Raw genomic sequence first — 23,073 nt, forward strand, 5'->3', positions numbered from 1 at the left:
GTCTCAATTGCTGCGCCTGCCTGCATGGGCTAGAGTCAAGGCTGGGGTGTGTGCTGGGCTGAGGGTTTAAACAGTGAGGCTGCAGGGTCTCGCTGGGCCAGGCGCAGCCCCGTGGGGGTAAGGGGGGTCACTTATGACTTCGGCTTTGGCACCTCTGTGGGCTTCAGATGTGCCACCGGCTGCTGCCTTGGGGACTAGAGTTGTGGGTGTGTCATCTTGTGCTTGGTACACATGCAACCTGATTGGATCACCTTTGGTGCTGAATCCTGGGCAAGAAAATTCTCTGAGTGAAGATGAGGATGGGGCTGAGTAGAAATTCTCTAGCCCATGAACAGGGTTTTGTTGGATGAGATAGAAGGTCCTGTGTGCCTTCAGCTGCCTTCTCTCTGACAATCGGAGACCCTGAGCCTAGGTATTCTCTGGCCGCAGTGAACCTCAGTCTGCAAACCCTGGCAGCTCAGATCCACCAGACCACCAAGATGAGCCTGTAACAGACCTCCATCTGAACACAAAATGGCTGTATTAGATGCTTGGGCCGCACATGGGGTGGGGGGATTAACAAGGGGGGAGCTGGGTGTGGCTAATAAATTACACAAATTGGACAATATAAAATGTTTATGAGGGTTATATAGGAACTGTACTGCTTTACAGTTTTTGTCTTACGTAATGAAGTTTATGTTTAAAAAAAATAGAAATAAACCTGGAGCCAGTGAAAGCAAGAAGCCGCTTGAGCTTGTGGAAAGCTAGGGTAGTGCTAGGAGGGTTAGCCCAGGCTTGTGTGCCAGGGAGGCTCGGCCAAGGGGCGGTGTTGGCCCTGTACAAGCTGCACTCGGAGCCTGGTGTACTGCAGTGGCGGGCTGCCACGATTGCCTGTCCCTGGAGAACAGAAGCCTTTGGGAGGCTGGCGCGCTGTCAGCTGACCCTTTGGACCCTTTGGCCCTGGGCTGGCTCACGAAGTGGAGACTCGGCCGTGCAGGTGAACAGGAGCCGTGGTGGCCAGCAGGCCCTGGATCTGCCTCTGCCGCTTAGCTGGGGGCCTCCGTCCTCCGGGCTGCCACACGGCCGCCCGTTTGCTGCTTGCTTGGATGGGGCGATGGGTTGCAGAGCATGCACTCTGAGGCCCGAAAGTGCCATGCAGGGTGCACTTGGAGCACCAGGAGGTGCTGTGCCCAGTGGACTTTCAGGTCCTGTGCTGGGCGTGGGCTGCTGAGAGGCAGTTTCTGGTCAGGTCCCATCTGTTCTTTCACGTTTGATGCTTTTTTATTTTGGAAAGATGTAACAGGAAGTTATTCTTCATGATTTTTTGCTTTACAAAAGCTTTTCCTATGGAGTAGATTTCCTCTAAATGAGAGCCTTTGTGTTAAATATGTTTACAGCTTAAAGCCAATAAGTGTTACGTGTTGAGAAGTCAATCAGAAATGGTTTAAGCATCTTTAAGGTAATTATTTATGTTACTGGAAAAGCAGTAAAAATCACTGTGGAAAGCAACCACTGCTTTGGTTCTGTTTATTTATTTATTTTTTTAATTTGAAGTTTGATAGCATATATTTGACCAAAATATATTTGACCGAATATATTTGACTGAAATATATGTTCCAAAATTATTTGTGTCAAAGTTGAAAATGTACTTACTGTATGTGCTTAATATGCACCTTAGAGTCTGTTTATGCTGGTACTTAAGTGGCTACTAAATTGAGACAAATTCCGCCTGTCCTCCCTTGCCTGCTGGCTTTACTTCTTGGTGCTTTGGAGTTGAGGGTGTCAGGATGGGAGGCAGCGCGGCAGTGGCGGTGTGAGTGGCGGTGTGAGTGGCGGGCTGTGGCCGAGGAGCCTGCTGCGTGTGTTTGCCTGTGGAAGAGCAGACATTGCAGAGCGGGGTGTGTCTCACCTGGGGAGTGCTCTCCTAACCCACCATTCTGCCATTTGTGTCTGAACGTGGTAACCTGATCCTAAAGGCCTGGGAAGGGCGTGCTTGCTGGCTTGGGCAGGCGTGGGACAGCTGGAAGCCCGAGAGGCGGGAAGGGCACGTGGCCGTCCTGCCTCTCAGTCATGCAGCTGTGCAGACCGTGAGAAACAGATGCTGCAATGTCAGTTGCCAGATAGTGTCGGCAGAAATGCTTATTCTAGTTGTACTTAGTTGAACGCAGTATTTTCAGGGGAACTCCAGGAAAAAATGCAATATATGTGAATGTATATGTATGTGTGTTGTGTGTATCCTTTCAGTTTAGGTTTTTCCATTTTTGTAAGATTTATTTTTTTTTGAAAGGGCAGATTCACAGAGGGGAGGAGAGACAAAGATCCTTTATCTGCTGGTTTGTTCCCCAAGTGGCCGCAGTGGCCAGAGCCGAGCCAAGCCAAGCCAATCCGAAGCCAGGAGCCAGGAGCTTCTTTCAGGTCTCCCACAATGGTGCAGAGTTCCCAGACTCTTTTGGCTGTCCTCTGCTGCTTTCCCAGGCTTCAGGCAGGAAACTGGAAGGCAAATGGAGCAGCCAGCACACGAAATGGTGCTAGTATGGGATCCCTGTGGTTGCAAGGTGAGGATTTAGCCACTAGGCTACTGTGTCAGTTCCAAATTTTTCCATTTTTAAAGTTGGTTATTTGAGAGCAAGACGGAGAGAGAATGAGTGGCTTCATTTGCTGGAGACAGAGAGCTCCCCTCCACTGGCTTGCTCTCCAAATGGTGAAGCTGTGGCAGCCGGGCTGGGCCCAAGCAGGAAGTTTTAAGTCTCTTGTGTGGTGGTGGAGAACTGTAGGTGCTGCCTGCCCGTGTCTGCATGAGCAGCAAGCTGGAGGCGGGGCTTCCTGTGTGTAAGTAATGGGCTAACCCCTGCTTTGTTACTTCCTCTGAGACCAAAACCACTTGCAGTTGTCAGTGTACTTCTCAGGATCTCTCTTGTTTGATAGTCTAAGTTTTTTTCTGTCTACCAACTGAATTCCCAGAGGAGACTGTTGTAAGTGTGATATTGCATAAGCTTAATCCTAACCCCTGACCCTCAACTCTCTGTAAATTTATATTTTTACTTAGGTTTTTTTGTAACCTGTCAGTACAAGTAGTTAAATATTGACTGGCTGTCACCTTTTGATGACTTTTGTAATCACTGGCGAGAGAAAGGTCAGAGTTAGCTACACTGCAGTGACGCACAAAGCTTTGTGCGCTCGGCCCAGTGTGCCCCTCTGCAGTGTCTGCGGCAGTGCGCTTGACCGTGCTGGTGGTCCAGAAATGGGAGTTGTGCTTTCTGTCCTCCATGAGACAGTGGGTGAACTGCAGCGTTCTGCCAGCCCAAGGGTGAAAGGGTAGGGGCATCCAGGCCAAAGCAGTGCAGCAAAGATTGTATGGGTGAGGGGTGGTGTGAGGGTTGGCAGACTTACAGGCAGCCTGGTGGTTTGTGGGGGTGAAGGCAGGAAGGTAAAGGCTTGGTGGCCTAGTGGCTAAAGTCCTTGCCTTGCATGCGCCGGGATCCCATATGGGCGCCGGTTCTAATCCCGGCAGCCCCGCTCCCATCCAGCTCCCTGCTTGTGGCCTGGGAAAGCAGTCGAGGATGGCCCAAAGCCTTGGGACCCTACACCCATGTGGGCAACCCAGAGGAAGAAATTCCTGGATCCTGCCTTCGGTCACTTGGGGAAGGGGAGTGAATCATCGGACAGATCTTCCTCTCTGTATGTCTGACTTTGCAATAACAACAAAATGAATCTAAAAAAGAAAAAAAAAAGGCAGGAAGGTAAAGGGCTTCCTTTCAAGGTGCTTTGGCTAGGGGACAACGTTCCACAGTGCAGAAGCCCAGGGGTCTTGCAAACACTGGCAGCTCAACTTGCCTGGTGCAGGGGAAGTCCAGTACTCCAGGGATGCAGTTCTGAAGGCAGAGGGAAGAGCTCGTTCAGCGTGCAGGGGCAGGCCCTGGGTGGGGCAGGTGATGGAGTGGTCTGGAAGACCATGGACAAGGACAGACAGCCCCTACTTACTTTTTTTTTAAGATTTATTTTGTTTTATTTGATAGGTAGAGTTACACAGAGGGGGAGAGACAGATTTTCCATTCACTGGCTCATTTGCTAACTGTCTGCTATGGCCAGAGCTGGGCCAGTCCAAAGCCAGGAGCAGCTTCTGGGTCTCCCGCGTGGATGCAGGGGCCCAAGAACCTGATCCATTCTTCACTGCTTTCACACGGTATAAACAGGGAGCTGGATTGAAAGTGGAGCAGCTGGGACACAAAGCTGGTGCCCATATGGGATGCTTGTGACAGAAGCCACCACTGCCCCTTTCTTAAGTTGAAGATCCTTTGCCTAGTCTTAGGCTAGCTGTATTCTCTCCCTTAGGGTCTCTCTCCCTGTGGGAGAAAAACAGGCTAAAGAGAATTCCAGAAGACTAAATGCCGAGATAAACCAGCCTTAGCATCTGCTCATAACCTTGAATGTAACCCTTACTGAACTGCCTGGCAGTGAGGACTGCATGGGAAAGCTTAGAATTTCCCAGAGGCAGTTGGGGAATTTTGCAGGACCTCAAAATCAGTGAAAAATTTTCCTAAGAGAAGAAGGGGGTAGCAGCATTCTCCTGGTATTGGGGGAAGGATATGAAACGCAACAGGTGTAGCCAGGCAAGTCATGTGTTGTCCTAGGAGCAGAAGCCACGTATGTAGCCCTACAGTTCTGTTGAAATGAAGTTCAATAACAGGCAAAGCTAACTCATGTTGACATCAAAATAATGGTTCCTTGTACGTTGTGGAGTGTTGAAGGGGAGGCTGTGCACCCACATGGATGACAGGACCCAAGCACTTGGGTCATCTGTTGTTCTCCCAGGCCCCTTAGCAGGAAGCTGGGTCAGAAACAGCATCCGGGCCTCAGTTTGCACTCGGATAGTGGATGCAGGCCTTGGTGTGCCTTGAGTGCTGTGCTATGGCCCCGGCCTGCGGAGAGAAGGGAGTGTACCTTGGAGCTGTGTCTTGGAGCTCTTAAGCCTTTGCGGCCCACACAGTGGCAGGTCCCTTCCAGTGTGTGACGGTGTGTCTCTGCAGTTCTTGCTGCCAGGCTAGCCAATCTGCTGTATTTGGAAGTGTGATTAAAATTCTTATCATCAGACTTTTGTTGGCCTTCGTTATTTTCGGGTTAAGTGCAGTGGTCCTCCTGAGGGATGGCCTCAGTAGATGTGAGAAGGCCTGAAATGCAGGGAAGAATGTAGAGCTGGTGCAGGCTCTGCCCCTTCTGGCTCTGTGAGTGGGCTGTGTGGGGGCCCGTTTCTGCTGTTCTGGCTTGCTGCAAGTGGGCTGCGGGGGCCTGTTTCTGCTGTTCTGGCTGTCTGTGAGTGGGCTGCGGGGGCCCCTTTCTGCTGTAAGAAGGCCGTCTAAGTGCAGGAAAGGATCATCAGCTGTGGCTCCTCTTACCCCCACCCCCCCCCCCTTTTGGTTGCAAAATAATTCATTTCATTGCTGCAGGAGTTCTACATGTTTGGTGCAGTTTTATTTCAGTGACTGACACTGTTTTTAGATTTATTAGAGACTTAAGTGCATATTACTGTTTAAACTTTAGATACTGTAGGGCAGATGACCACTTCTTAGGAAAAAGTGCTACTTTTTGAGTTATAGCAGGTGCTCATATTTGCATGGATTCAGTCGCAGGAGGATTAGTGATCTATGAGGGAGCATCAGAAATTTTATGGGAAAATAGAATTAAGATAGTCTCATTTTTGTGTAAAAAAATGAGATCCATGTGTCTTTTTTTTTTAATAATATACATTTTCAGTGAACTTTTGAGGCTCCCTTGCAATGGATTTTAAACATTTTTACAATGATTAACTTTTTCGTTCTGTGTTCCTATGGACCTTTTGAGGGACTGTGGAAGGATGGGGCAGAAGTTGCATCTCAGTCCTCTTGCCACAATAGTGGTCCTTTAGTAGCACAGATGGGCCAAGATGGCGCTTTTAGGTTTGCCCCTAGGATGAAGGGGAGGACCTGCTGGCAGGGGCTCCCGGGAGGCATCCCTGGGTGGCTTGTTGGTCGCTCCAGGAGCTTCGTGGCCGTCCCTCCGCCCCCGTCCTGGCTGCCGTTTCAGACAGCAAATGCAGACTGCCAGGCAGCAGCTTGCTCAGGGCCTGCCTTCTCCCTGCAGTGCCTTGGAACCTCCCTTCCCGCCCACAGCCTTTATCTCATGGAGATCCTGACGTAGAGGCCACTGGTGTGTCCTGCTCGGGGGAGAACCTACTCAGATCTCATGTGCAGGATGCCTGGATGGGGCACTGGGACAAAGGTCTTGGGTTTTGGAAGAAAATTAGACAAATTCCCTAGCACTTTTTTTTTTTAAAGGATTTACTAGTTTTTTTTTTCTTGGTTACTGGAAAGTTAGATATACAGAGAGGAGGAGAGACAGAAAGATCTTTTATCCACTGAGTCACTTCCAGGTGGTTGCAGTGGCCAGAGCTGAGCCAATCTGAAGCCAGGAGCTTCTTCCAGGTCTCTCACATGGGTGCAGTGTTCCCAGGCTTTGGAGCATCATCAGCTGCTTTCCCAGGCCACAGGCAGGAAGATGGATGGGAGGCAGGGCCTCTGGGACATGGCCTGGTTCCACTAGGGCCCATATGGGATCTCAGCACATGAAAGACAAGGACTTTAGCCACTAGACTACCGCACTGGGCCCTCCCTAACGACACATCTTTGAGCTATGAATGTCTTAAACATTTGTCTAGACAGTCTAATCTGTCTCTTAGGGTTTATAGTTACTATTACTGGAAAGGTACTTTTTTTTTTAATAAGTGATTATATATTTAAAGATTTATTTATTAAAAGGTAAAGCAACATAAGAGGAAGAAGCAGAGATCTTCCCAGCACTAGTTAATTCCCCAAATGGCTGCTATAGCCAGGGCTGGGCCAGGCCTCTGGGTACCTCTGTGGGTGACTGGGCCAGGCCTCTGGGTACCCCTGTGAGTGACTGGGACCTGGGTACTTGAGCCATCATTTGTGGTCTACCCAGACTCAGTAGCAGGAAATGGAACTGGAGTGGAGCAGCCAGGACTTAAACTGGCAGTCTAGTATGGGGTGCCGGTATTACAAGTGGTGGCTCAACCTGCCACTCTTTTAAAGCAGAGTGGTTGGTATGTATGTATAATGTATACGTGCCTTCTCTCCGTGGTGTCGTGGAGCAGATACTCAGTAACTATGACCGGTGCATTCTTTGTGACGAGTAAACTTGTGCAGGTGAAGAGGAATGCACTTTTATTGCAGAGACTACAAAGCAGATTTCCCCTGTTTGCCTCCAGATGCTAACCTGACATTGCTTTTTCTGGAAGGAAACATGAGGCTGTGAGATCCGTGAACGTCTGAAGACCAGGACACTGTGGACTTTGTTTTCTTGCTGGTTTTTGGTCCTTAGTAATGTGGTTTTTCTTCCTTTCTCCCCATCCCCTTCTTTGCAGTCAGAAAATGGGAAAGAAGAGTCGAGTGAAAACTCAGAAATCAGGCACTGGTGCGACAGCAGCTGCGTCACCCAAGGAGATCTTGAACCTGACCAGCGAGCTGCTGCAGAGTGAGTCTCACAAGGGGCACTGTGATAGGGGCAGAGGTTTGTGGTGGTGTAACCTTCTGTGCCACAGTGCTGGCCCTGGCTCATGTCTTCAACACTGGGTACTTGTTGGAGGAAGGGCAGAGTCCATTTGGTTAGCTGTGGTAGTTGTCAGTCAACACCTGATTAGTTAATGTCTTTTGAGGGTGAGGGGCCTGGAGACTTTGCTGGCGCCTGGAAAGGGGCCATTTGACATGGCTGTGAGTGTTGACCAAGGCCAGGGCGGCCAGCTGCAGGGTCTCCTGGGTGCAGCCTTCAGAAATGCCTCTTTGGCAGTAGTGCTGGTACCTTGTTTTCGTTACTCCCCCAGAGCACTTAATATAGCACTCATGCAGGGCGCGGGAGGTGTTTGTTGACTAATTCTCCCGTGTCCAGCTTCGCTGGTCCCCTTAGAGAGCCATTGTTAATGAGAGTAACCAGAAAGGAGATGGACCTGTGATGTTTTTTTTTTTTTTTTTTTTTTTTAAACAGTCCATAAGAGTTTTGGGGAAATATTTTGTATTTTAACTTAGCTTTTTAAATTTCCCTGTTTATAATTGTGTTCTGAGCAGCAAGGTTCAGTTAGATGCCAGCTGAGCACTCTCGTTTGGGTGCAGGGCATGGTCATAAGAGACATGTTTCGGGCTCCTTGGGGTTTGTGTGCTGGGAAGTGTACAGACCTGTGCGCTGCCTGCCACCGGCGTGTCGGGGAGCGAGGGCCCGCGGCAGCTGCAGCACCCTGTGTGGGCTGTGCGGCTGGGTCGCAGGAGCAGCAGGAGTAAGCCCTGACTCTTGATTCCAGAGTGCAGCAGCCCTGCTCCCAGCCCTGGGAGGGAATGGGAAGAGTACGTGCAGATCCGGGCCCTGGTGGAGAAAATACGGAAAAAGCAAAAAGGTAAATATCACCGGAGTGAGAATCTTGTTTTCGGGATGTCGTGAGGAAACTTGTCATAAGTGGGAAGGGTTCTGAGTGTAGGGAGGAACAGTGTCGTGTGTGCCACTCTGCAAGGTGGCTGTGGGAGTGGCTTACAGGTGGGGAAGTCATCGGGCTGGGCACTGCCGGAATCCCCTTACTCCAGGGATGCCTTTACCTGCCTCAGAGAGGGAAATGTGTGCCTCTGGGAACTGAAGGGACACAGCCCTCGTGAGTATTTAAATTTGCTTTTCATACTGTATTTCCTTCTGAGCTTGAGAACCACGCGTGATCAGCACGTGTCTGTTGGCTGGGTGGTGTCGCTGCCAGGTGCTTCTGGTGGGCTCTGGCTTTCATGGTTCCCTGAGAGATGGGGCTGCAGAGTCTGAACCTGTGTTTTGGGGTGCATTTAGTCATTGGCTCATTGGTGTAGATGTTGTTGTGCAGAGCCACAGGGGAAGGCAGAGGGGGAAATGTAAGAAGTGTGCCCTGAAAATGATGAGCAGGCGTTCTCCTTTCTTGTCGCCGAGGGAGTCAGGGAGGGTTGTCCTGGGTTAGCTCTCAGCGGTGGTCCTCTGCACCGTGCACACACCTGTGAGCGTGTTCCTTAGCGAGCTTGCCTCAGACTCCCCTGTGCACCAAGCTAATCCTCTGTCACCATATACGTCACCTGGAGTATTTTGTGTGCTCTGGATTTCTGTTTGGAGTAGATGTTTGCTAAGCTGTCACTGACATCACAGTGTGTGTCATTCTGCCTGAGTGATGAATACTGCCACATGGTGCCTTGCTATGTCTGTGCGTGAACCTGACTGCACTCGCTGTACGGGGTGCTGTGGCTCCTGAGAACCCGCACAGGTGTGCACAGACAGGAGCTGCTGGCTGTCATCCTCATGGGGGTTTGTGGAAGCAGGTGTGAGTTGGAGTGGCCTGTTGGCCTTCGGAGGGCCGAAGCGGTGCACTGTGACTTGTTGCCCCATGGTGGCAGTGAGGAAGTCTCTTCCTGGTTTGCCATCGCATCCCAGTCAGATCTTATGTTCCATTTTTGTGGCATTGTCAAATACTTGTTTGCCCCATCAGGGATTTGGTGTGTTTGCTGTGGTCTTCTGAGGGGCTGTCCATGATCTATGTCCTAAAAACCGCCTTTGTTTCCTGAAACGTGGGCTGTTACAGGTCTGTCCGTTACTTTTGATGGGAAAAGAGAAGATTACTTCCCTGAGTTAATGAAATGGGCCTCTGAAAATGGAGCATCTGTGGAGGGCTTTGAGACAGTTCATTTCAAAGAAGAGGGCTTTGGTTTGAGAGCAACAAGAGATATCAAGGTGAGTGCCTGTGGTGTCCACGTGAGGACATTGCGTGGGCAAGCGGGGAGCGTGTTGGAAACTCAGGTCTTCCCCCTGGGCCTGGAGGGGCCTCGGTCCTGGCTGTGTCCCCCATGCTCCCTACTGGCTTGTCCGCCTGAGCTCGCTGCTGCTGGCCAGTGCCTTGGACAGGACAGTTCGCACACAGAACCTCTGTTAGGAGTCTGTAGAGGGAAGCTTACCGGGTTTTGAGAGTTAGTTGAAGAAAAGCCAGTGGTGGTCTTGGACTTGGAGGGAGAGTGCACAGGTGTTGGCAGGTGTAGCGGAGGGTGGGCAGGGCTGAGGGTGCCTGTCAGCATCTGCCGTGAACAGCAGAGTAGCTGAACGAATCAGCCACTGAAACGGTTCCCCAGAGGCAGTGAGAAAGAAGAGAGACTGGCATCGGCCAAACGAGGAGTGGTTTGCTTTGCTGCTGTGCTTCTGACAAAGGCAGCCGTGGGCCCCACTCCTGGCCTTGCCTGAACTGTCTGCTGAGCTTGGGAGATGAGCTGACCCGGCCCTTCCCTTGGTGGGAACTGGTGGCTCACTTGAACCCTCCTGCCCTGCTGCCTGCACCCTCTCATGTTTCGGTGGGGGGAGGGGGGTCTGTGTGCTCCTGGGATTCAGCAGGCAGTGTTTCAGGCAGCCACCTCTTGTGCCCCGTCATGGCTTAGGGCTGGGATGGAAGGGGGGACACTTGGACATTTGTCCTCACCTCCCTTTGGCCTTTCCTGGGGACACTGACCATGTGCACTGTTCCTGGTCTGTCAGGCGTCTGCTGTGTGGATGGGTCCTTGTTTAGTATGCCAGGCTTCCAAGCAGGAAAGCCAGCCAAGCAGCCAGCCAGCCACAGGAGCAGTTCCTTCATTGTGCCTATAGTCCGTATAAGGGACAAGACGTGCAGACAGTTTTGCTTGTAGACCATGGTGAGGTCATACTATTGCATGTCATCCTCTTGCGTCTGACCAGAGGCGTCATCAGTGTGTGTGAGCTCAGCGTGTCTTGCCATGGGCTGTTCTGCGTGCTCTTGGGTACCGATGTGTTTATTTTTGGCATAATCAACCTGCATTTCTTAGAGCTATAGAGGCCACAAGGTTTGATGTGGCCTGGCTGGTGAGGGCACCCTCCTGCTGTGTCCTCACAGGGTGCAGAGCTGTGGACAAATACACACCAGGATGAGGGGTACCCTGTTGCCAAAAATGAGATTGTCCTTTGGGGGAAAGTTTTGGGAACTTGTGCTTTGGTGGTGGGGCTGGGCTTTGGAACCCAGGAGGAAGAACGTTGCTGCGGCTTCTAGAGTGCTTGGAGCAATCACACTGATAGCTTTGGGTTGCTCCAAGTACTGCATTTGCTTCAATGTAAAGTTGCAAAGGCTTCCTTGGGTTATTTGCCTTCTCAGTCTGCAGCAGCATTTGACACTGTGCTACTGCTCGATGAGTGCTCACATGGATCCTTCTGTTGGGAAACATGCACAAATGAATCACTGTTGTTCACGCTGAAATTGTATTTCACATGTGGTTGAGTTTCTGACCACAGATAAAGTTAAATTGAAGTTGGTAATATGTTTTGACAATTCTGTTTTCTTATTTCTTATCCTCTAGGCAGAAGAATTATTTTTATGGGTTCCACGGAAATTACTAATGACTGTTGAATCTGCCAAAAGCTCTGTTCTGGGTGAGGAGAACTCCTGTCTGCTTGTTCCAGGCAAAGCACAGATGCCCAAACTCGTGGTTGTAAATTCCATTTTGTGGTGCTTCAGGACCTTATTTGATTGTTTTCCTAACTTGTGAAATATTTATCAGGTCTGATTTTTTAGCTGATGACAAAAATGCACAAGACTTAAAAGGTTCTAAATTTTCTCAATTTTACCATGTATTTTGAATGAGTGCTTTCTTAAGGAAGTTTGTGGGACTTAGCTGTTCATTTCTGGGTTAATTCAGGGCCCCTGTATTCTCAAGACCGAATTCTTCAAGCCATGGGAAATATTGCCCTGGCCTTCCACCTGCTGTGTGAGCGAGCCAACCCCAGCTCCTTCTGGCAGCCCTATATCCAGACCCTCCCCAGTGAGTATGACACACCGCTCTACTTCGATGAGGATGAGGTTCGCCACCTGCAGTCAACACAAGCAATCCATGATGTCTTCAGCCAGTATAAGAACACAGCACGGCAGTATGCCTACTTCTACAAGGTTATCCAGGTGAGCCCTCCTTCACAAGGCATGGTGGTTCGGAGAGGCAAAGACAGGGGAAGTGACCACGCCAGCCTTCCAGAGCATCCTGCATAGGATACTCAAACATCTGTTGCACTTCACTGTTTCCATTTTACAGTGGGACTACGGAAATACAGATGCATGCCTGAACTTGGCTGTGGTGTTCACACAAGCAGCAGCTGCTCCTGAGTTCTTACAGTCATGGAGGTTTTTTACAAGCAAGAGATTACAATGAAATTACGAAAGCCATAACGGGTAGTTAGTACTCAAAGGTGCTCTGTGTATAAATTTTCCAAGAAAATGAAAGTTTGTGTTGGAATTTCTCCTGTATGTTAGTAGTCAAAGACAGGTAGTTTAGTTCATTGTCATCTGATTTTGTTTGTTTTTTAAAATGTGCCACATACTGCGTTAGTTTTAATTGGTTGCATAAAAATCTCTGTAAGGCACAAGCATTTAAATGACACCTGATTTCACACGATTGCACTGTTGGGATTTTGGCAGTTCTGCATGCCCGGCTTTTGTTTCCAGTTGGAAGCAGTTCAAGGCCAGGGCTGGTGCCCCATCCCCTGCAGGGCTGAGCGCTGTCTCTGCCTCCTCTGGAGTCAGCCCCTGGCTGCTGTGCCTGCTGGCATGGCAAGGGTAGAAGTGAACAGCTTGGTCCTTTCTCCTTCGGCCACCGGAATTAGGCTTGACTTGGTTGTTCTGAGTTTTCCTGTCCTTGTTAGGTTTAATTTGCAAGGAGTAGTAATATCTTTTTTGTAGATAGTACTGTTTTCCTTGTATTATTTTAACTTTACATTGTGCTCACTACACAAGAATTTTTGCATTCTGTTACTCTGCCACCATCAGCTAACTCCAGTAGGTTAAAAACAGAGTGGTGATTCTAGTTGTCTTGAGGTGGAGGTCTGTGTGTTTCTTAAGCTCCAGCCTCAGTAATAATTGTACAGGTGGACATCGCTCCGTGTTTTCCAGGTTTGCGAGGCCGCTCTGATGGAGCCGGATCAGGACACAGCCTTCTGTGGCGTGTGCACCTGCACTCCCGCAGGCACAACTGTGTGTGGCTCTTTGGGACCTGAGGCTTGTGTGTTGCTTCTCAGTTCTCAGCTCTTCATTTTCGGTGATTGACAGTGAATCCAACTTTAGTAGGTCTGTCTTCGCGGCTTCCTATGGTTGGACATTTCTGCTACTCTGTTTCTCAAGTCTGTTGCTGCTTGTCAAAGGTTGTGGCCTACTGTGAGAGGAGGACTTTCTGGTGTCAGGGTAGGGACAGGTCTCTGGCCTGGTCTGCCCACTGCAGTGCTTGTGCAGTAAGTAGTTCCTGCAGCACTCGGGTCGTGGAGGTGCAGAAAGTGGGCTTTCCTGGAAAGAAGTGATGGAGACTGACCCTCTGCCCCCACCTGCTGAGTGGAGAGTGCTTGTAGAACCCAAACCCACAAGTTTGTCCGTGAATATTTTCCATTGAGTGAAAGCAGTGTATTAGCATGTAACAAAGGCAATTATCTTTTTTTTTTTTTTTAAAGATTTATTTATTTTTATTGCAAAGTCAGATATACAGAGAGGAGGAGAGCCAGAGAGGAAGATCTTCCGTCTGATGATTCGCTCCCTAAGTGAGCACAACGGCCAGTGCTGCGCCTATCCGAAGCCAGGAGCCAGGAACTTCTTTCTGGGTCTCCGATGCGGGTGCAGGAACCCAAGGCTTTGGCCATCCTTGACTGTTTTCCCAGGCCACAAGCAGGGAGCTGGATGGGAAGTGGGGCTGCTGGGATTAGAACCGGCACCCATATGGGTTCCTGGCGCGTTCAAGGCAAGGACTTTAGCAGCTAGGCCATGGCGCCGGGCCCAGCAAATATCTTTTTAGTAAATAGATAGTCACACTCTTGAAAATATCAATTTTAATCTAATTATTTAAAGGTGAGTGTTTTTTTAAAAGAAGATCTATTTTATTTATTTGAAAGGCAGAGTTAGAGAAAAAAAGGTAAATGGGTAGGTCTTCCATCTGCTGGTTCACTTGCCAAATGGCTGCAATGGCCAGGGTTGGGCCAGGCTGAAGTTAGAAGCCAGGGACTTCTTTGTGTTCTCCCATGTGGATGGCAGGGTCCCAAGTACTTGGTTCATCTTGCAGTGCTTTCCCAGGTCATGAACAGGGAGCTGGATCAAAAGTGGGGCAGTTGGGACTCCGTGCTATGTCCGTACAGGTTGTTGGTACTATAGGTGGTGTCTCAACCCACTGTGCCACACAGTATTCTATTTTAATTGAAAAAATTCAGCACTGATAAATATGAAACAAGGTCTGAGTGTAGCATTCCAGCCCCAAATCCGGGCGTCAGAGGGGACCTTAGGGATGCTCACCCAGGGAATCTGCCATCTTCCAGAATCTGAAAAGCTGGTTCCAAGCCAGGTGAGCTACTCACCTTGTGTGCACCAGGTGAAATGACCAGGTCAGCAGATACTGTTTCGCATTTTTATGTCGGTCTGAATATTGGAGCAAAAAACTATCATTTTATAAATAAAACTGGACATTGGCTTGTCAGCAGTGTATCAGGTGGAGGAGCAGCATGATGTGTCTGGCCATATCAGGAGCCATTTTCTGTGGTGGCAATATTTGGAAATGTTTGATATGGTTACACTGGAGTGGGGCTGCTGCTGAACTCCTGGGGCATGGGTGCCAGCCCCACGTGGGAATTCCCAACCCCTGTAGGTCTCTAGTGACCGCACCACCCTACATGCCTCCACGATTCTCAAAGTCACAGTCCCCTCCTTTCGCTGGCTGGTGGCTGATGGCTGGGCTGCTGTGAATCACATCACCTGCTGGGTCACCATGTCCTGCTTCTAGTCTTACCTTCTCTGGCTCTGCCGAGCCGCTTGCCATGCATGGCTCAGAATGTGAAATTCTAGGGCATGTTTTTGCTTACTGTCATTTAACATGCCTTCTTTTATTAAGGGACAACTTCAGGCCAGTATTGGGGCTGTTTGTTAGGAATCCAGCCTCCTTTGGATGGTAGAGCGCAGGATAGCTGTTGAGGGGTAGGCTTTGGCCGCCTTCCAAGAATTGATTCTTGTGGCACCACTTGGCATTTTGGCTGCCCTGTCTTTCATTTCTAGTTGGAAGCTTTTTTTGGGAGGCTTTTGGGCAGGGTGGCACAGCCTGGAATGTGGGGGTAGAGGAAGGGATGTAGGTGTGGTGCTTGGCACAGAACCTGGCCCACTGCCACAGTACCCATCGTAGAAGTGCTCCCCTTGTGTCTGGGTCTTTTGTCTCCTTGTGTTTTATATTGCTTCTCCTCTTGCAGTGCCTCACCTGAGTGCTTTTCCTCTTTCTCCAAGGACCAGGGGTGACAGCCAGAAAGGCTGGGTCTGCAGCACAGGGTGGCCTCACAGCTTGGGATTGCTTCTGCGTCTTGAGCTTTAGGACTTGGGTTCTTCAGTTTAGAAATATGTGCAAATGTCGACATTGGCTGTGGTTTTGAAATCGGGTTAACAAAACTTCCTATCGGATCAGATTTGTAGGAAAATAGCTCTTCTTGGAGCATGGGGTCTTTAGTGCCCCAGCAGGAGTACCTCAGCCTCTGTCTATGCTGACCTTGCCTGTATGGCCTTATCTTGGCACCCACCAGCCCTGCCAAGCTTCTTTTTGTAGAAGAGGAAAAGGGACAGTCACCAATGGTAGCAAAAGGCAAATGGATTGTTACCAGTTAGAAGTGCGTAGCCACGGGCTTCTGTAGAAAGCTCCCTCCCCAGTGACGCCAGGGGATCCATGCTGTTGGCATTCGGCATGTTGGGCAGCTGAGAAGGAGGCCCACCACTGACTGCTGGCAGGCAAGGGCTCGGGAGTGCAGAGGATCCACATTCGAGTTCATGACCAAGAGAAATGGATTTGAACAAAAGTTGCTTTAAAAAAAAAATCACTCTTTAGATTTTTAGGACTGACTAATTTGCTCATTTTAGAATGTTGTCACTGTTGAAAGATTTTTAATACATCATGGTAACCACAGATGTAATCAGTGTACTGCTGTTGTTTTATTAGAATATCATATTTTCTCTCTTCAGTACCAAAGCAGGTCTCTTCCTCCTGCTTTTTAAATAAAAACTAATTTATTTGAAAGGCACAGTTAGAGATCTTGCATCTACTAGTTCACTTCCCAGATGGCTGCAGTGGCCAGAGCTGGGCCAGGAGCTTCTTTCTGGTCTTCCATGAGGGTGGCTGGTGACTAGCCACTTGGGCCATTTTCCGCTTGTTTTTCCAGGGCATTGACAGGGAGCCTGCCCTGGTCACAGAGCACTTGGAACAGGGCAGTGTCTGTTTTTACAACCCCAGCTGTGTGCTTAAGTTGCGGTTTTCCCCAAACACTGTGTTCCAAGGGCTTACACTAACCCGTGTCTTCGTGGACACTGGCCGTGGTTCTGGGTACAGTGTAGGTGAGTCGGCCTGTGTCCCTGCGGCTCGGGGTCTTATGCTCCATCCCTGGCAGAGGGCATGTGCCCGTAGTGTGTTTGGCTGCAGCTGGCTAGAAGTTTAGTGCTTCTGTCCTGAGCGCTCTAGGACTTGCTTCCAGTAATTGCCATGAATCCAGGGAGATTCCTCTGCTCTGCCTTTTAACTTCTCTCTGTCTTATGTTAACAGAATAATTCCTTGGTGCCCTCCCTCTTCCGCTGTGCTTCCCTGGCCAGCCCCTTCCTTGGTGGCACTTGTTAGTACAGGTTACTGCATATCTTTACTGTGCTTTACAGTTCGCTTAAAGTCAAGCCCACCTCTGTGTGCTAGGCCTTGGGCCTTGGGGTCCCTGCAGACTCCCCCAGTTTTCTCATCACATTCACCTCAAGGTGCTGAGTGTGCGTTGTATCTGTTTGGTGCCACACAGACTGTGGTGTGTAACCGGACTCCTCCAGCACTAGGGATTTTGACAGTGTGCAAGCCGTGCTGGTGAAATGTTACACTGAGGCCTAACCAGAGAAGAATGTCCAGAAGCTAAGTTTAGAAGTGGGCTGGGCTGCGTGTGGGAAAAGGCTTGTGTGCTTGAAAATCCTAGTTGGCGGCAAAATTTTTATCAGCGTCAAGTTGAAGTAGGTGTCTGACACTGTTGCAGGGTTTTCATAATCCTGTGCAAATGCTGCCGGGAGGTGAGGGCTCAGAAAGCTCAGCTCCAGGTCGGGACTCATGGAGTAGGTAGCCAGTGTTGTTCAGAAATCACTGGAAAAGTAGGATTCGACTTCAAGCCGGATCAGAAGAGGTGGTTATGTGGTCGGGAAGCAGATTGCTTGAGCGGCTTGGCCTGACCAGGCTGAGTGGTAGTCCAGGTGCTTTTCCTTGTGCGTGGCCCTTTGATGCCCAGCCACCGGGGCAGGTGCTGCTGACGGGGGCCAGCTCGTCCTGGCGGGAAGGGCTCTCTTAAGGACACACTCGTGTTTCTCTGTAGTTGAGAGCAGATGTGATGGACTTGACGTCAGTGCAGATGTCCAGGGTTTCACAGAATGGAGTCGTGAGCGTAATTGCCACTGTCTTCCTTCTTCCTTCCTTTCTAGTTTATTTGATATTTATATGAAAAGAGCTGAACACAGAGAAGGAGAGTCGGAGAGGTCTTCTTCACTGGTTTGCCCCCCAGATAGCCATAATGGCTGCAGCTGACTTGGTTTGAAGCCAGGAACTTCTTCTGGATCTCCCACAAAGGCAGGGACCCAAGGACTTGAGCCATCCTCTGCTTTCCCAGGCCAGAAGCAGGCAGCTGGATGGGAAGAGAGCTGCCAGGACACGGATTGGTGCCCATATGAGATGCTGGTGGTGCAGGTGGATGTTGTGTGGACTTCACCATGGTGCTGATCCTCTCCCCCTTTTTCATAGGTCCCTTAGTGTAGGGGTTTCTGTCGCCCTTAACTTGCTCGCACAGGTACGGGAAGGTTGGAGATGGAGAGATTGACTTGTGCACCGACTGCTCTTTGACTTCAGGGCAAGCATGCACTGCTTCACCTCTGAAGCCTCCGCCTGGGGCCAGGCGGTGCTGAGCCCCCTTCCCACTCAGGCTGTGTCTCCTGCTTGGCCACAGCTGTTCCAGAAAGAGGGCAGCTGAGAAGCAGAGGGGCTGCCCCGTTGCTTCTTGGCATTGCTTGGCTGTGTGGCTCTGCCCAAGCAGTCGTTTCTCCCGTTTTAGGCTGTGCTGTTTACTTTGGCAGAACCACATGCGATAGCACAGGGTGTGCATTTGCACAGATGCGTTGAACTTGCGTTTCCAGAAAACTCTGTCTTCTGCCTTCAGAAATCTGCAGGAGAAGCCTCTGGGCCAGGTGTGCGTTGGGAGGTGAGACTGGTCAGGGAAGTGTCAGCGGCGGGCTAGGGCTGAGGACGAGCAGGGCGTGCAGCAGGGATGTGCAGAGAGGAGCAGCTGGAGTCCTGCCGTGGTGTGGTCCTGGGCACCCTGCAGGAGCTGCTCCCCAGAGCTCCCAGGATGCGGCACAGGCTTGGCCGCAGTGACTTCCCAATCACCTGTTTAGAGGTAGAACCATCAGCTTGACCTGGTGTGATGCAGGGATTTCAAGACTGGCCCTGATGAGTTTTAACATCTTTAAGCCAGGCTAGTGTCGTCACCCCGCCTGCAGGCCCCAGTGCTGTGAGGTCATTGAGAATTGGTAAACTGGTTTTGGTATGGCATCGGAACTGCCACTACCAGCTTTGGAGTCCCTGCCGTTATGTGGCCTTAAGTGAATTAAGTGGCTATGGTTTCTGCAACCAGAAACCCTGGTTGGTTTTCTGTTGATCAGCGAATGGACTCCCCTAAGGGACCCGGGAGGTGCAGGTGCTGGCACCTGGAAGTGAAGGCTTGATTATCTGGATGTGGCATTGCAGTGACAGAGGAAGGGTTCCACTTCTTCCCGGTGCTGAGTGCTGGCTTGGGGTGTTGCGGTGTCGGCCCAGGTACGTGGAGGACTTAGAGGAAGAGTGTATTACGGAGCTGAGAGTCAGCCTCCCATTTCCCCTTATTCCCCTCTGCTCTGGGGCTTCCTCGTCAGCGGCTGCTGCATTCCGCCGAGAGGCATGGGGGTGGCTGCTGTGGCCCGAGGCTAAAGCTCTGCTGGCTGCAGATCAGGTGCTGCATGGAAGAGAATGGTGAGCAGAGGCAGAGAGGGGAGATGAAGGGGCAGCAAGGCTTGGGCTTCGCAGGGTGGGGCTGCTCAGCAGCTCCTGAAGAAGGCCTGGAGTTGACCTTGGTGGAGGCTAAAGGGCATAGCATGGCCACTGGACATGGCTGGAGTCTGGTGGCATAGGGAGTAGAGCAAGTGAGGGTGGAGAAGTGGACAGACAAGAGGAAGGAAACAGAACTGCCGCCGGGGTTGTCGTGAAGGCCACGGAGCCCCTGCAGTCCTCGGCTCCAGGGAGGAGATGGAGGCCTGTCTGCCCGTCTGTTTCAGGACTGCAGTTCCTGAAGGTGGTGATAGGCTGGGACTAAGGCTTATGTTTCATTCTGGGCCATCCCCTCTCCATGTGTAGCCATGGGAGCTAGTCGTTCCTGCCTTGAAGGTTCGCTACATAACTCCTGCTCAGCCAATCAGATTCTGTTTCAACATGAGTTGCAGAGAGATATTCTACAATTTCCAGGAATGGAAGTGCCACACGGGCAGGGCTTTGCCCATGCTGTTCAGGACCTTAGCTCCATGCTGGTGGTGGGGAGTGCTCATTGAATGCCCAGTGAGGAAGTGGCTCCCACGTGCGGCTGAGAATGTCTCCCGCTGGGGCTTGTGGCCTCAGCACTTCTCAGCACAGCGCTGGATCTCCTTTGAGTGTATGGGAAGGCGTTTCCTTCCTGCAGAGGCTGCTCAGTGCAAAAGCCCCACTGGAACAGGCGTTTGGCTTCGGTGGTTAAGATGTTAGGGCCCTCAGCACAGTGCCTGGACTGGATTCTGCCTCCAGCTGCCTGGGATGTAGACCCTGGTGACAGCAGTGGTGGCATAACTGTCTGGGTCCCTGCTGCTCATGAGGGAGGCCCGGATTGAGTTCCCAGCCCTTCCTATTATAGGCATGAGTCTGTCTGTCTTTGACTTCTAGATTTAAAAACATAACATGGCCCAGTGTGGTAGACTAATGACCAAAGTCCTCGCTCTGCAAATGCCAAGGTCCCATATGGGCGCCAGTTTGTGTCTCAGCAGCTCCATTTCCCATCCAGCTCCCTGCTTGTGGCCTGGGAAAGCAGTGGAGGACGGGATCTTGCCTGAGATGGGAAAGGCTTGGGATCCTGCCCCCGTGCTAGACCTGGAAGAAGCTCCTGATTGCAGATCGCTCAGCTCCGGCCATTGCGACCACTTGGGGAGTGAACCAGTGGATGGAAGATCTTCCTCTCTGTCTCTCCTCCTCTATATATCTGACTTCCCAATAAATAAGTCTTAAAAAAAAAAAAAAACTAACCAACAAATGACCTTTCACTGACCTTACAAACTCTTACAAACTGTGCCCTGACAGTGGGTTAGGGCATACTTGCATGCAGAAGTTGTTCTAAGCTGGCCTCCCTTTTTTTCTTCTGTATTTGAGGGGGATCATTCTTCATGTCAGGTGGACCCTCACCTGCGCTAGCGTAGAGGCACTCTGTGAGCACGGCTGCACCAAGGCCTCTCATGGCTTCCACGCCCAGCCGTGGCCCTGTCCTGGCTACCCGGGGCTTCTGTTGTGGGTGGATCTGTAGGTGAGGGAGGCGGGTGGGTTATTTCTGGATGATTCTGAGCTGCAGAAGAGAGTGAAGGGTTGGCTAAGGCCATCTTGATTCTGAGAGCTGCTTGATGTGCTGAATGCAGGGGCATGGTAGGCAGGCTGGATCCTCCTCCCCGCCAGCAAATCGGCTTCAGACCGTGACCAGTCATTCGCGCTGTCTGGCCTCAGTGTCCACAGATAGAGCAGAGGCGAGAACCTGCCCTGTTGGCCTGCTGGAGTAGGAGACCAGGTGACGGATGGAAGGGGATAGGAGTTTCTAGTTAGTGTATTGCCAGTGTAAATGCAGTAAAGGTTGGTTTGTAAAGAGGAGCTGCCTGTGACTCCCCCTCGCAGTGCTGAAGCGGTGAGTCTGGGACTGGGAGTGGTGGCGGTGAGTGCCAAGGGGTGACTCTTCCCCTTTCAGTCAGCTGTTGAAGAACTATTGCGTGCCAGGCACCTGCAGGGCTGGAGACACACGCTTCAGTAGTATTTCCTCTTTAGTCCGTAGTTCACAAGCTTGTTGGCGAAATAAGACAAATGGGCAAAGCTAAGTGACAGTGAGGTGTTTGAACAACAGCTTGCCACAGTGGAAGAATAAACTGCAGGCAAGGGTCATTAAGTGAACTTCAGAGGCAGGAGAGAGGTGATTTAAGAGTTTACTGCGTAAAAATATAGCTATAATGTAAGGTCAGTGAAAGCCAATTATAGCTTTCAAACATTAAACCTTATAGACTAGTTTTATAAGATTTTACATAGAGCCTGTTCAAACAATGCACTTGGCAAATAATAGAAGATAAAAATACACCCTGCTTGATGAATGGTTTCAGAGCGACAGTGCATGGGCTTTTGACTGCTTTGTCAAGTCTTAGAATAAATTGTAAAAGGAAATATTTAGTTACCTGCTGTAGCCAGAATGGATGGATTGGTAAGTTTTCCGTTAACTTACAACTCCTAAAATCGATGTTTAACTTGCTGCGAAGTACATGTGTATCGAAGCAGGTTAACTTCTGCACTGAAGTGACCACCTCTGGGTCTGTGGCAGCCTGACATGCCTGTGCAGACATTGCTGTGTGTCTTCTAGAAGCTGCATGGTGTTGCCTTTCCCAGTTTGAGTGATGACCCACCTCTCCTTAATCCTTGTGGATGTGATGAGAATACAACAGAAATCTTGGTCATTCTACATCTGTGCCAGTAGCCTTTTATTGAGAACAAAACCCAGTACATTAATTATCAGGAGCTTTACACGGGATATATGAGCAGGTGGAGTATGGTCTTGTTATTTGGTGGTTCCCAAAGCAAGTTGGAAGCATGAATGTAAATGGACTGGCTTTTGCAGAAGATAACCCCCCCCCCCCTCCAATCTAATAGAGGCTTTTTTGTTGTTTTTGTTTTGAACTTCCACTTTAGAGCCTCAATGAAAACCTAAGTCCTAACTTTTTCTCTTACATGGAAGACTCAAAAGGCAGATTGGCTCTGTGGCATTCTGTTGTTTTTTGTCGGGCCTGTTATGTGGTTCTTTGCACGGAAGGCACGTGTGACCAGTCAGTTGTTGGTCAGATGAAGGGGAATTGCTTCTTTGTTGTTTCCATTTTAGGCTGGTTGTACGTGCCACTATCAGGTCTTTGTGCAACTGACCACTTAAACATACAAGTATTAGTGAAGTGGCTCTGTAGGCTAGTTAGGGGAGGAGAAAGCCTTTCGAAGGTGGAGTTGTTGGTGTTGGTGGCTGTTACCTGAAAGGAAACGTAAAGATGCTTGTGTGTTGAGGACCTTGTGGAGGTTCATTGTGTACTTCTTAGGTGTACGTGACAGCAGAGTGGCCACAGTGAGAGCGGGAAACCAGCCCTGGTTAGGTGGGACACCAGGGCATGCTTCATCTCCCTGGCAGGCCACGCTGGACCCCCGGGCACTGCTGGCCTCTGCCACACTGAGCCTTGTGTGTGCAAAGGGTGTGTGCTGAACACGTGGAGATTTGGACTCAGACTCCTGGGTTTGTGTGGCAGCTCCATCTCTGAATAACCTGAGAGAGGGCAGGTCACACTGCTCAGTGTCCCTTCTGGGACGCAGGTGCTGGTAATGTCAGCATAGCATCCGGGAGATAGATGACATCACAGTGCTTTGTGAAGTGTAAACCTGCACAAAATGGCAGGACATTCATTTTGTGGAAACTTTTCTGCTTTCTCAAAAAATTTTTTTTTTCTCAGAGGTTTATTTATTGTTATTGGAAAATGAGATTTATAGAGAGAAAGAGAGACAAATATCTTCCATCCACTGTTTAACTCCACATGTGGCCGCAATGGCCAGAGCTGAGTTGATCCAAAACCAGGAACCAGGAGCTTCTTCCGGGTCTCCCACACAGGTGCAGGGTCCCAAGGCTTTGGGCTGTCCTAGACTGCTTTCCCAGGCCACAGGCAGGGAGCTGGAT

General features: G+C 50.2%; 1 protein-coding gene across 1 annotated transcript in view; it reads left to right on the top strand.

The window, feature by feature from the left end:
• Positions 1-23,073, top strand: part of SETD3 (SET domain containing 3, actin N3(tau)-histidine methyltransferase) — a 56,158-nt gene that overhangs the window by 5,986 nt on the left and 27,099 nt on the right. Inside the window, exons 2-6 of the mRNA XM_004584534.3 lie at positions 7,397-7,506; positions 8,324-8,416; positions 9,605-9,753; positions 11,373-11,445; positions 11,712-11,968. Coding sequence (XP_004584591.2) covers positions 7,404-7,506; positions 8,324-8,416; positions 9,605-9,753; positions 11,373-11,445; positions 11,712-11,968 — 675 coding nt within the window. The 5' untranslated portion in view covers positions 7,397-7,403. The remainder of the gene's footprint in view (positions 1-7,396; positions 7,507-8,323; positions 8,417-9,604; positions 9,754-11,372; positions 11,446-11,711; positions 11,969-23,073) is intronic.

The sequence above is a fragment of the Ochotona princeps genome, chromosome 26, assembly GCF_030435755.1.
Source record: "Ochotona princeps isolate mOchPri1 chromosome 26, mOchPri1.hap1, whole genome shotgun sequence".
NCBI lineage: Eukaryota > Metazoa > Chordata > Mammalia > Lagomorpha > Ochotonidae > Ochotona > Ochotona princeps.